At 32.2% G+C, this 12,918-nt stretch overlaps 1 protein-coding gene and 1 pseudogene across 2 annotated transcripts; one reads left to right on the top strand and one right to left on the bottom strand.

The window, feature by feature from the left end:
* Positions 1-582: 582 nt before the first annotated feature.
* On the bottom strand, positions 583-5,145 carry LOC115983735 (phosphatidylinositol N-acetylglucosaminyltransferase subunit P). Of its 2 annotated transcripts, XM_031106499.1 has the most exons (6): positions 4,949-5,145; positions 3,206-3,261; positions 2,796-3,071; positions 1,943-2,015; positions 1,040-1,158; positions 583-916 (listed from the first exon to the last, which is right to left on the bottom strand). In XM_031106499.1, the coding sequence occupies exons 3-6, from the start codon at positions 2,980-2,982 to the stop codon at positions 792-794; spliced, it is 504 nt and encodes a 167-aa protein (XP_030962359.1). In that variant the 5' UTR covers positions 2,983-3,071; positions 3,206-3,261; positions 4,949-5,145; the 3' UTR covers positions 583-791. The 2 variants fall into 2 exon arrangements, with proteins under 2 accessions (XP_030962359.1, XP_030962360.1); XM_031106500.1 differs by lacking the exon at positions 3,206-3,261.
* Positions 5,146-6,870: 1,725 nt separating this feature from the next.
* On the top strand, positions 6,871-7,947 carry LOC115984907 (annotated as a pseudogene).
* Positions 7,948-12,918: the final 4,971 nt, after the last annotated feature.

Below are 12,918 nucleotides of genomic sequence, written 5' to 3'. Positions count from 1 at the left end.
AAGCCCAACAGGATTGGCAAAATCCTAATGGAGTTCTTTACTCCAGATATGGATATAAGGCAGTCTATGATACTGCTAATAATATTGAAGCTACGTTGTCGTGTCTTGGAAGATAAAAACTAGACATGGTGGCCAGTAAGTTATGAGGATCTAGTAGCTATACAGAGTAAACTATCTTTGGTAAATTGGGAGTAAGGCTGCCAACCATAATCTCTCCTAGAACCCGCAAAAAGCGGGAGCTTTGTGCACTTGAGTATGATATTTTTTTATATTTTTTATAAAGCATTTTCTTTTTTTTCTTTTTTTTATAAAAAAAGTCAATGGGTATGAGATATTTCTATATAACCAAAATTATTGGCCTTCTTCTACGTGGGAACCATAGACAATTTCCTAAGTTGGATAAAGGTAGAGTCAGCCTTGTCCTAACACTTTCACCAGTTAACATTAACAAAAGCTTTAAAAAAAAATTCAAAATGTCATCCACCATGGGATCTCTGATCCCATTTTTCATAGCAAGAATCACCCCCGAATTTGAATTGACACCACCATACATTTCATGACAGTTTATTGCAACCAGTAGAATAAAATCACAATAATCTATGCTATTCAATATTTTTTTTTTTAATAATTCAATATTACAACGGGAGAGGGGATTTGAACCCTGGATGTTTCAGTGAAAACACCCGGAGGTGCTAACTAGTTGAGTTACAAGTCAAGTCTCATGGCAATCTATTCTATTCAATAACATTATGTAATGTAGGTGCAGGACAGTCATACCTTAATGCGGATTGTCAATTTACATTATTAAACATGAGATAATTAATTTTATTGATGCCAATATCGGATATGGACTCAATGGGCTGCTCATCACCATCCACTGAAGGAACAGAGCTCAATGGTTCTCTACTGAATTCATCTGGAGATGTGACAAGCACAAGATTAACACAGAGTTCAAAGATACACACACACAGTTTCCAATCTTCGTAAACTTCAAGAAGATCTTAAAATGCATCATAATGGAGGCCAGTTTAAGGCTTACCAAAAATTATGTTTAAGGAAGTTGGGGAAGGAGTCGACATGAAGTTAAGGCCAATGTAAAATCCCAATGCTAATACTACAGTCGCCATAAAATAAGCTGGCACTGTCAATGCCCAATGCCTGAAACAGATAAGGTTGATCTCACAACTTAAAAAGTGCAAATAATTTAACCTACCAACCCATTTTAGAGAGAATTATGGAAATAATTATATAGTTAAGTCCAACCCATGAGGGGAGAAGTTTAGAGGTTTCCTTGATTGTTTTAGAATCCAACATTGATTATAAAAATAATAAAGAGGTATGTTAATTCAATTAAGAGTGTAGTCCTACATTGATAAAAAAGAAGAAGTATGGAGGTGTATCAGTTACTATAAGTAGAGTTGGGGCGTTGCTTTTGTGGATTTGTGAGAATTAAAAGACAAAACTTAGTCTAATATGTTAGTGCGAGAACACCGTTTAGTATTACATTTGTTAGACTTTGTGTGGTTGTAATCCTTATTATTAATATATTAAATGCAGTGTCTTGGTGTTGTGTTTTACATTAACTTAAAAACTTTTAATTCATACATTTGGTAGATGTTCTTGTTTTAAACACAAACTTGTCAATATTTCAGATTTAGACTGCTCGGTTTTTTTTTTTTTTTCAGAAGTTCCTTTTTTACTTTCTACGCCTACCCAGTAGTTCTTTAATATAAGACTTCACCCTCCACCTTTCTTTTACAAGGGCAGGAAATGTCATTTGACCCAAAGCTCATTGGCTTTCAGAAGTTAAAAAAAAAAAATTAGGTCCAAATTCAACAAATGTCACCAGATTTAAAAAATTTACAATTGGAAATGTTAAGGCATAGAAGAATTCTGAACTGATCAAATTTGAAAGTATAACATAGAAACCAATTTTAAATACCTGCTGGGATAGTAGGAAATTCCAATGGAATGTAGCCAATCCTCTGGAACATATGCCCATACCAAGAAAATAACTGCTCACAGCAATAGAGGTGTATGAGAAATTAACAGATCCCTAGTGACGCAAGCAAATCATAAAAATTTGTTAAAATCTCTTATCACACGCCCTTGCCATTAGGGTGGGGGGGGGGGGGGGGAACGAAGCACTTATATTGCCAAACAACAGGTAGCCCAGCATATCATATATATAAAAGCTATTGGCAAAAAATCTATAGAATAAGGTTGATGTCACTGCACTTACTGCTTCTAGATATACAAAATCATTCACCAATGTAAATATTCTTCACTTGACTTCCTAAACCTTTTTGATTTAACTTATAAGAAACTATCAAAATCGAAGATCTTAGAACTAAAGCCAGATGAATAAACTTGAATGAACAATTGCGCCACAGTATGCTGTTGTCATAATCAATTATATATATACGCATAGAAAGTGCAGCAGTCACAGCATGCCAGAGATATAAAGATACATCTCTATGTCAGCATGACAAAGAAAGACCCACCATTGTTTAGAGTAAGGCTCAGTTATCCAGACAACAGAATAAGGTAAAGATGAATTCAAAGATAACATCATATATATTGATTGAAACATTTTGACTTTTTTTCAGGCAAATTCCAGAAACATTTCAGTGTGAAATGCATTTTTTTTTTAAAAGGCATTCACTATTCCCTACAAATTAATCAAAATCAATAACCTCAATTAAGAGTTTCAAGACCCAAAGGAAATAGATAACTAAGCAACTTCGGCTAAATCATGTCTAAAATGAAGTAAAAGCATAACCAATGAATTGGACCTGTAGTGATGACAGTTGTTATGGAACCAACAAACCCATAGACTTCTGATGGCTTGGGACCATGCTCTCCAGACACTCCAAACCCAGAAGTCCTCTCATCTGCATCCAAAAAGGAGACAGTTGCCCTTCTCTTCTTTGACAGACTGAGAATTCTTCTGGGACTACTGACAGAATAAGGATCTTCCATGGCTTGCCCTTTTCAAAATCTAGCATTCCAGCACACTCAAGGTGATGTTATTGAATGCCAAATTCCCCACTGGAAGCCAAGATTCATAGCTGCAGTGAAACCCAGAATAAACACCAAAAGACATAAGACAACTGTAAATCCCTTTTAAACAATATGCTATCATCACCCACGAAGGATTAGACCATATAGAAATCTAAATTCAAAGTAACAGGATATTAAATACCATGGTGCCAATGGATTCGAAAGCTATTTTTCTAATACAAGCACTCACAAAATTATCTGCAAAGTCATGAAAGTAAAAGGTCAGACTTAGAGCAAAAAACTCCCACTTTTGCTGAGTCTAGGAGAGATGATTGGTAGGAAGCCTTAAACCCAATTTCCCTTTTTTTTTTTAGAGGCAATTGCCACACTTGAACCACGACCTGTCACTTTTCGTGGAAAGCACTTGCCATTGCACTAAGTCCCGAACTTAGAGGTTGGGAAAGTAATAAAGATTAAGGAACCACATCAAAAGAGAGAGAATGACAGAGCCAAATTTAACATCACAAACAGATATGAATACACATAATAAATATTATCGACAAGCACATATGTACAGTACATATATATCAAAGAATCACTGAGACTTTAAAAGGCTTTCTGATTGCAGGTATCTAAGGATACATATTATTGTCAACAGGAAAGGAAACATGAAGCTAAGACCAAAACCATTTAACACTATAATCTTTTTAGATGATTGGTGGCACAATATATTGTTAGGATTGTAAATTGTATTGCTGATGTAAGCTAGTAGATTGTATTGTATTGCTGATGCAAGCTAGAAATCTGTTTCTGGTGGTTAGTGCAGCTAGCTGCCAGCTGTAGGTGGTTATGACAGTTGGTTATCAGTTAGAATAGGATTGATTGAGGAATGAACTCATTTTAGGCAATAAGAATGAACTCATTTTAGTTTCTCTCTGTCTCTCTAATTCTCTAAATCTTCTCTATTTCTCTCTTCTTCTTTGGAGGCCCAGCTGACCTCGAATCCAGCTACAACTCTCTTTGATCTTGACATATACATTCACCCAATTTCTCAAAAAGCATAAAAAACATAAGAGTAAATAAAGCAAGGAAATCATTCTGTCATTAATAACCATGGAGAGTGGAAACTTCCCAAATGTACACTTTTCATTCTGTTTTATTTTCTAAATTATTGGCAAGTTATTCATGCACTCAGTGATTTTGTTTAGACTATTACAATGGGAGGAATAACCGTATTGGTGCAAGAACTCAGTGGCAGCACTTCCTATCTTTATTTCCACCTTTCTAACAATGCAATGGAAGAAAACTGTAACTATCTATGTCTATGAACATAAAACAAGAGGATTTACATATTAGTTATGTGACCAAAATTGAAACATATTAGTTACATGGTCACTATTGGAACTCAAGTCTTCGAATGTGAAGAGCTCGAGTTCCACTAGAAACTTAGAAAACAAAAAATATCATCTCATAATTCTCTCTATGGAACAAGGGTCCCTGAGTTCCAAATGTGGTCACATAAATAATAATAAGTTTGCAAAATTAGCTTAACGGGCGAAAAAAGAAGAAGCTGAAACCATTTAATGACAATAAACCCCTATTTAGGTGGTGTGCTCATTGGTTTGGACGTGACGTAATCCAGCGGTCACATATTCAATCCACTACACTATCGGTTCATATAGGTTTTTTTGGAAATGTCTTATAAAAGTTTCTCAAAAAAAGAAATGTCTTATGAAAAGGGAGTGGAATTACCCTTCTTCCTTGTTTACTTTTTTTTTTTGGTAATGGGCAAGCCTAAATGGCTTGAATAGTTGAATTAGCTGAGAGAACATTTACACAATCAATTTGGGTGCAGATCAAAAGCTGCATTAATTACAATCTACTAAATCATGGTCTGTGATTGAAACAGAGAAAGCAATTGGAGAGGGAGAGAGAGAGACAGTACCTTGAATAAAAACTTTTCTGTAGACTTGCCTGCTTTTTTTAGTTATTTTGAGTTTTGACCAGAACTTTGCGGCTGTTAAAGATGAAACGAAACGACTGAAGATTGGGCTGTATGTCGTTTTGGATCCTACGGTTGGGAGGGACTGCTAAGTCTGTTAAGACAATAGAAATCGAACTGATTGTCGGTGCGTTTAGTTGGGGTGAAAAAAAAAACATGATCGGCTCATAACACTTTCCACTTGTTTCAGTTGTTTGGTAGTAAATAAAACTCAGCGGAAGGAAAGACAGGTGGGAATTCCCTTAACTTTTTTTTTTTTTTTTCTTTTAGAATTAAAATTATCCTTTTATACTAAACATGTAACTTAACGGTGAGTAAAAAATGCATAAAAATTATGTATAAAAATTATTTAAATTTAAATTTTTGTAGTTTAAAATAACGAATAAAAAATGAGTTTATAGATCGAATGATAAATAACAACCAATTAACATGAAAATTGGTATAAATATTAAGAACATATAGAACATGTAATTTAATAGTTAAAATTTTAAAATAAAAATTCTATAAAAAATTATTAGATGGTATAATATTGCTTACACAATGTATAACTTAAACCATGGACGGAGTTGTTATTGGACTAGGAGGGCAATGACCCCCCTAAATTTTTTTTTTTTTTTAAATATTACTATATTAATAGATACTAATTTTAGCAATTTTGTTCAATAAAATTACACTTTGTCCTCCTTAATAATGTCATCAATTTTTTTGAGAGTAATGTTATAGCCACAAACGTTTTTACAAAGTTTATACAAATTATTGAGGTAGCAAATTCTTATTAATTCGTACACTTACATCACTTTTTATTTATCAATAACCACTCACTATATTAGCAATTTATAATAAAAAATTGTAATTTTAGCTTTTTTCACTTTTTAAAGGACATAAAATTAATAGATTAAATCTAAAACAAAATATATAAGCCCAAAAAAATTAGCCCAACAACAAAAATTACCAATAATAAAATTAAAAAAATTAAGCACAATCAATCTATTTTACCCAAAACAAACAACTTGATCATTTAAAATTTTTAAAAAAAAATCCTTTGTAGTAAAGCAGTACACTCCAAGTCCGAAACCGCCGCACATAGCTAGAAGTAGAATTGCCTCCCGTAACTCTAAGTCCTGACTTCGTCCCTAACTTAAACCTAATTATATATATATATATATTATATTATATTATTCTTCCGGATGCAAGAGACCATCTGGAAGTCAAAAATTCCACCTGAGCCGCGTTTGGTGGTTGAAGAAAACTCTCTCTCATTATGTCACGTTCGTCCCACCATTCACTCTCTCTATCAGTTAAATTAATTGTCCAAACACCTTTTTTTTTTTTGATCAACTCCAAACACTTTATATATATAGCAGATATTACTCACTTCAATTTCTACAAACAATTCCTTTAATTACCATCTAAATTCCTTTCAAAACACTGAAAATAGGAACTAGAATAAGGAAACAAAATAGTTTTATAGCTCATGAGCTTGTTCATGAACAAATTTTGTTGTTTGGGCTTGGCTTGTTCATTAAACAAGCCTAAAATTAAGATTCAAGCTTGTCTTATTTATAAACAAACAAACATAAACCAGCTTTTTATCGAGCTAAACCCAAGTTGTTCATGAATGGTTTTGTTCATTTACAGCCCTACATAACTTTTCACCATTCACTCTATCTGTATCAGTTAAATTAATTGTCCAAACACTTTTTTTTTTTATCAACTCCAAACACTATATATATATATATAGAGCAGATATTACTCACTTTAATTTCCACAAACAATTCCTTTAATTACCATCTAAATTCCTTTCAAAACACTGAAAATAGGAACTAGAATAAGGAAACAAAACAGTTTTCTAGCCACTACATGCAATGGCAGAGAATACGAACCAGCACGTATACATCAAGGCAGATGAAGAATTAGCCACACCCACTTTTGATTCCAAAGAGTTCATCCGCCGAAAGAACAGGATCAAGTTAGCCATAAATATTGCTGCTTTTGTTGTGTTTCGAATCATAGTCAGCTTGGTGTTTCATTCATTGTGATGGGTGCGTTTTAGGACCCCTAAGGTCACGCTGGGTATGACTATGGTCACGTTCTATAACGTGAACACTAGCACCACCCAAACATCTCCTGCCTTTGACATGAACTTCACAACCCAAGTTAGAGTGAAGATCACAAACTTTGGTCCCTATGAATATGATAGTGTTGGGCTTTGTGAAGCCTATTTTTGTTTGATCCGGTTCGACGATCCGATCTGAATAATATTGCGTAATTTTTAATGGGAGATTTACTGAGGCTTAGTCTATGAAGCAGAGGCTTGGGCCCTTGGGAAATTTTTTTTTTTTTTGGGCCTATTTAGCTCATTGTGGAACCGCCTTTTGTAATTAGGAGTTTTTAGTGTGGTGTTGTTGCCATGTTTTTATATATAGGGAGAAAATATTGTAGCCGCAAGTTGTACTCTGTATTCTTTCCTGATAATAGTAATATCCCTACAACTTCGTGGACGTAGGCAAATTGCCGAACAACGTAAATACTGTCTTGTGCGTGTGATTGTTTTTTTTTTGACATATGTTTTAATTTCTCTATTTTTTGTTTCTCACAAGTTGGGTGTTTGGTTAAATTCCCTGCAGATAGCACCAATGCCACGTTCATGTTCCAAGGTGTAACAGTGGGGCAAGTCACTATTCCTAATGGTAAAGCTGCCTGGGCTTCGTTCAACCAAAAAAGTTAGTGTCAGTGTTAACGTGAATTCAAATGCACTGCCAAGCAATACCAGTCTTGGAAGTGAGTTGAGTGCTGGGTTTTTGACCCTGAATAGCCATGCCGAGTTTAGTGGGAAACTTGTATTGATGTTTGTGATGAAGAAGAAGAAGTCCACCGAAATAAACTGCACCATGACCATTAATTATCTTTCAACAAAGGAGGTGCAAGCTATGAGTTGCTAGTGAACATAAACCTCTATATTTAGTGTTTATTTAGCTCCTTTTGTTTTTTTATTTGTTTTTTGTGTGGCAAGATTTGTTTAATTTTTTTTTCGTTGCTCTTTTATCCCTTATTATATATTGGAAGCAATATACATTTTATTGGCCAAGATTTGATTAACATGTGCAAATTTCTGTTTTTATTATTAATCCTTGAATATTGTAATGAACAGTTATAGGGGACGTGATTTGAATAAGCCTCTTGTATTTGGGGATACAACATTTTTCACAATTTATTGAAGTGGTACGTTGTGAGTGCGTTGGAAAATTAAAATGATGTCAGTGATAAACCTATGTAAAAGTGATAATTCACCAATCACACCATTTCTAACTCTTAAAAGTTGTGAAAAAATTATGTTACAACAAAGTCATATTGTAATAGTAAAAAAAAAAAAAATTGCATTAAAAAAAATGCAATTGGACTAAAAGAATTAGACAATCACAATTGCCAAGTGGACAACTAGTTGAATCATCACTGGGGACCAATTCAACTACACAAGCAACTAATTAAAATAAGGGTTTGGCTTACCTCTAAAACTTTTTTAACTGGAATCTCCTTTTATTTTAATGAATAACTACTACATCATCCATCAACTAAATAAAATGTGTAGATTAAAATTTAACTATCACTTACCATTATATATTTAAAACAAAATAACATGTCTAATTAAAAAAGTACCGGAGGTAAAGCAAAATCTTAAAATAAAAAGCAGTAGAATCAGCTTGAAAGAGAGATGGTGTGGATTTTGAGCCAATTGATTAGAAAATTCGGAGAAAAGTTGATGCCCATCTTAATGCTCCATATAATAAGTGTGAGAAGCTATAAAAGTAGTGAAATTGCATTATTCTTCATTGGATTAAAGAAGAAGCTGATTCTTCCTCACTTTCACTGACATTGACGTTTAGGAGGAAACTTGCTAGGCAAGTAGCATTTAAATTTTATTTCTATTTGTCTTTCTTTGATATATATATATATATATATATATATATTTTAATTAATATTGTTTTAGAACATTTCATGAGGGCTAGCCTTGTTGAAGTAAATTGTTCTTGACAATGACAAGTAGAATAAAGTGAATATAGCTACGAACCTGGAGATCTCCTCCAATTTTATATGAAACCACGTAAAAATAAAATAGTAGTTTTAGAACCACAAATTATTCCATAATTTTTTTACAATTCTAACGTGGTAGATTGTGAGTAGTTAACTGTCATTTACACATGGACTTTTTTTTTTTTTTTTTTTACCAATTTCATTCTGCCACGTCACAATTATGGCAAGAAGTTGTGAAAAATTATGTAGTCTTAAATTTTTCCAAACTAAAAATTAGAAACAAAACTTAGAAAATAAAGTGAATAAAGCTGAACGTATAATAATATCCTTGTAGTAAAACAAGTACGTGGTTAGTTATAGGAAAGGAAGTAAACCTAAAGTATTGGAGGAAAGCAATAAAGTTTAAAAGGTTAGACCTTTATCTAACTTTATATGATTATAGGTTAGAACTTTATCAATATGATTAACTTTGGTTCCTAGTCTATAAAAACAAGTGGTATATTCTTTCTCACACCCTATTTCATGAACCTAATGACTTAACCTTTTTGCAATGTTTGGGATGGCTTTAATCTAAGTGGCTTTGATCCACGAATGATTTTTTACAAATACCTTTTCATGAAATGTGTGTATTAAGAGAGAGAGAGAGAGAGAGAGAGAGAGAGAGAGAGAGAGATGTTAGATTTACCAAATGAAGAATTGGAGCTGCATGGCTCTTCCAAAGAGTCATACAACATGCAACGTGTAAAACTTTGAATAGCACAAGATGCATGGAACCATGGGTACTCTAGGTTTTTCACTTTCTTACATCCTTCAACATATTCTTCAAGGCAAATAGAAAATGTTCTTTTTATATTATCAAGTTTGAAAGGATGTGTGTGAGTTAAACAGATTTAAAGTCTGTGCTGTGTATCCAAGAGTTAGATATTTTTGGATATACATCACAGTTAGTTTCTTTTAAAAAAATCTTCTCCCTTTTTTCCGTGTATGTGTGTGTTAAAAATACTTAATATTCTAAAAAAAAAAAAGTTTGAAAGAATAAGAAAACGAGATCATAAGTGAAGAGAGATAGTGAAGAGAGATGAAAAGAGTTAGAGGTCAAATCAGCTTGCACTTCAATGAGCATAAGGATAGCCAAATCCATCATCACTAGCATAAGATTTTTCATTTATTTCATAGTCATTGATTTTCTACCACTTTTGAGATTTTCTTGTTTTGAATTAAATATAGAAAAATGGTTAAGATTGAAACCCTTATACCTCCTTATATACAATTGAATGCTTAGAAACATTTTTTATTATTATAAAATAATGAATATATTAATTAATTTATTCTTAAAATATTTTTTTTCAAATAAGCAATATTAAAAAAATTTGACTTTTAGAATTTTGAGCATTTTAAGTTGGTTAGCTTGTAGTTTAAGTAATACCGTTTGGTTTGGTCACAAGTTTCATAATAAATTTTTTTTCCAATTAATATCCTATTTTAAGATTTATTTAAAATTTATGTCAATCATACATAATTTGTCCTAAAATTAACAAGTAACTGAACTAGTTGACGTGAGTTTAAATTAATGAGAACAACTAACTATAACCTATACAATACAACATTTTCCTAGAAAGGTTTTATTTAAGGGAAAATTATATATTTGGTTCCTAAGTTTTGCACTATATTTCTTTTTTTTTTTGAGAATCCACTATAATTCATTTTGATTCCTAACTTTTCAATTGTGTTTATTTGGTCCTTAACTTTTCAATATCATTTACGCTCTGTTTGTTTCAGCATTAACGTTTTCTGGAAAATGGTTAATTTTCCAAAGAGTATTTTCTAGAAAACTGTCTTATTTTCCAGTGTTTGGTAACGACCTTGAAAATGCGCTTGAGAATGTTTTCTGGTGTTTGGTATACAATTTTTTTAAAATATTTCTTGTATAATTTAAAACGTGTATATTATGTAGACTAACTAATGTAATCATTATAAATAAAAAATCAAGAATGAATTTGGTTTTCATACTAATTAATCTAAAATTTTGACAATAAATACAATCAAAATTAATTAGTTGTCAAATTTTCATGATCTTTATCACTCATCTTGCTCATATATATAGACAGTAACGTACGTACACACACACACACACACACATCAACCATTTGTCTACTATGGTCAACTACAAGTCTTCAATATTACTCTAAATTATGTATTTACATAATGTACTGCATAATATATCATCACTATATTGTATCTGCTAACAAAAAATGTATTTGCCAACAAATGCAATTCTCCTAAACAATTATCATTCATTATATAACAATATTAGTCCACGGTAAAGATTGTCCCATGTAAAAGCAATTTAGAGCAATATAGTTACTATGTTTAAAATTTTCATCTTTTACTTCTTTTTCATTCTTTCTTCTTCTTCTTCTATTATTATTTATTTATTTATTTATTTATTTGCACTTTATGTATGAAAAAAAAGTAACTTTTGCTTGGAATCCATCAAACCGAAAATTTCTTAGAGAAAAAAGAAAATCGAGCTTGAAATTCAAAGCAAAGAATTGAGATTTTGGTAGAGAGGAATGAGATAATTACCGTTGCAAATTTGTTCTCCTTTGCAAGTTGGAGCTATTGATTGATCAGTGAAGTAAAGAAAAATCTAATAAGAGAATTGTGTTACAGAAGGGAAGAGAAACATGGAGAAAAGAGAGAAGAGAGACAGTTAAAGAGAGAGATATATGGGAAGAGGAGAGACCAGAGTTAGTGACGGTGAGGGTGTGAGGAGAGAAAAAGTAAAGGGAAGAGAGAAAAAGTGAGAAAACTTACCATGAGAGAGAGAAGGCACCAAAAAATTATGTTTCCCACGGCTATAGATGAAGATAATATTTATAGGAGATGCAACGCATGAGAGAAAGATTGTTTTCCAAAAAAAAAAATTGGAAAACAGCTTATAGAAAATAAGCCTTATTTTTATTAGAGTTTTCTGTTGACCAAAGATAGTTTTCCATTGATCAGGTTTTTTTTGTGCTACCAAACACTGGAAAATGTGGAAAACTATCTTTACAGAAGGTTTTCCAGCGAAACAAACAGAGCGTTAATTTAGTTTTTGTCATTATCTCTTGAATAGAAATTACTAAATTGACAAACGGTTAAAATAAAAAATTATTTAAACTAATTTTTTATTTTAGCCGTTGCCACGTCAACAATTTTCCATTAAAGAGATAAAAATGGAAACTAAATTGACACAACATTGAAAGGTTATAGACCAAATTGACACAATTAAAATGTTAAGGACCAAATAGATAATTTACCCTTTATTTAAATACTTAAAAATTGTGACTTTCCATAGAGTTAGATTATAAGTTAAAGTGCTTTTTTTCTTCTTCTTCAAATGTGTCCCATGGTAAGTGTTACAAACCTCCAAACAGTTAGGGTATGTTTGGATATCACTTATTTTACTGAAAACTGAAAACTTATTACTGAAAACACTATAGCAAAATAATTTTTAAACTATGAATAGTGTCGTGGGATCCACAGTTGACCTGCTTATGATCATTTTTTGAAGTTTGGCTGGGTCGTGAACAATGCCGTGGGACCCAACCAAAAAACGCAAAACGCCTAATAATCCTTAGGCAAACACACGCTTAATATATAAATATTGGTTATTTTTTTTAGCAAAATTATTCTAAAATTGCAAGGGAAAGGTCAAGTTTATTTAGGTGCACAATAGGATTTAAAGAATATATATCATGAAAACTAGGCCAAATGGCAACAGGAAAAACAAAAGCAATGGACAAGTGAAGTACTCTTATGTTGATTTAATGTTTCACTTGAGCGGAGACTCTTCTTGTTATGGAATTGGCCAACCTGAAATGTTAATAAAATTCTCA

Source organism: Quercus lobata, chromosome 4 (assembly GCF_001633185.2).
Source record: "Quercus lobata isolate SW786 chromosome 4, ValleyOak3.0 Primary Assembly, whole genome shotgun sequence".
Taxonomy (NCBI): domain Eukaryota; kingdom Viridiplantae; phylum Streptophyta; class Magnoliopsida; order Fagales; family Fagaceae; genus Quercus; species Quercus lobata.
Note: the sequence above shows the minus strand (reverse complement) of the source record. Positions and strands in the feature narration are given on the sequence as shown.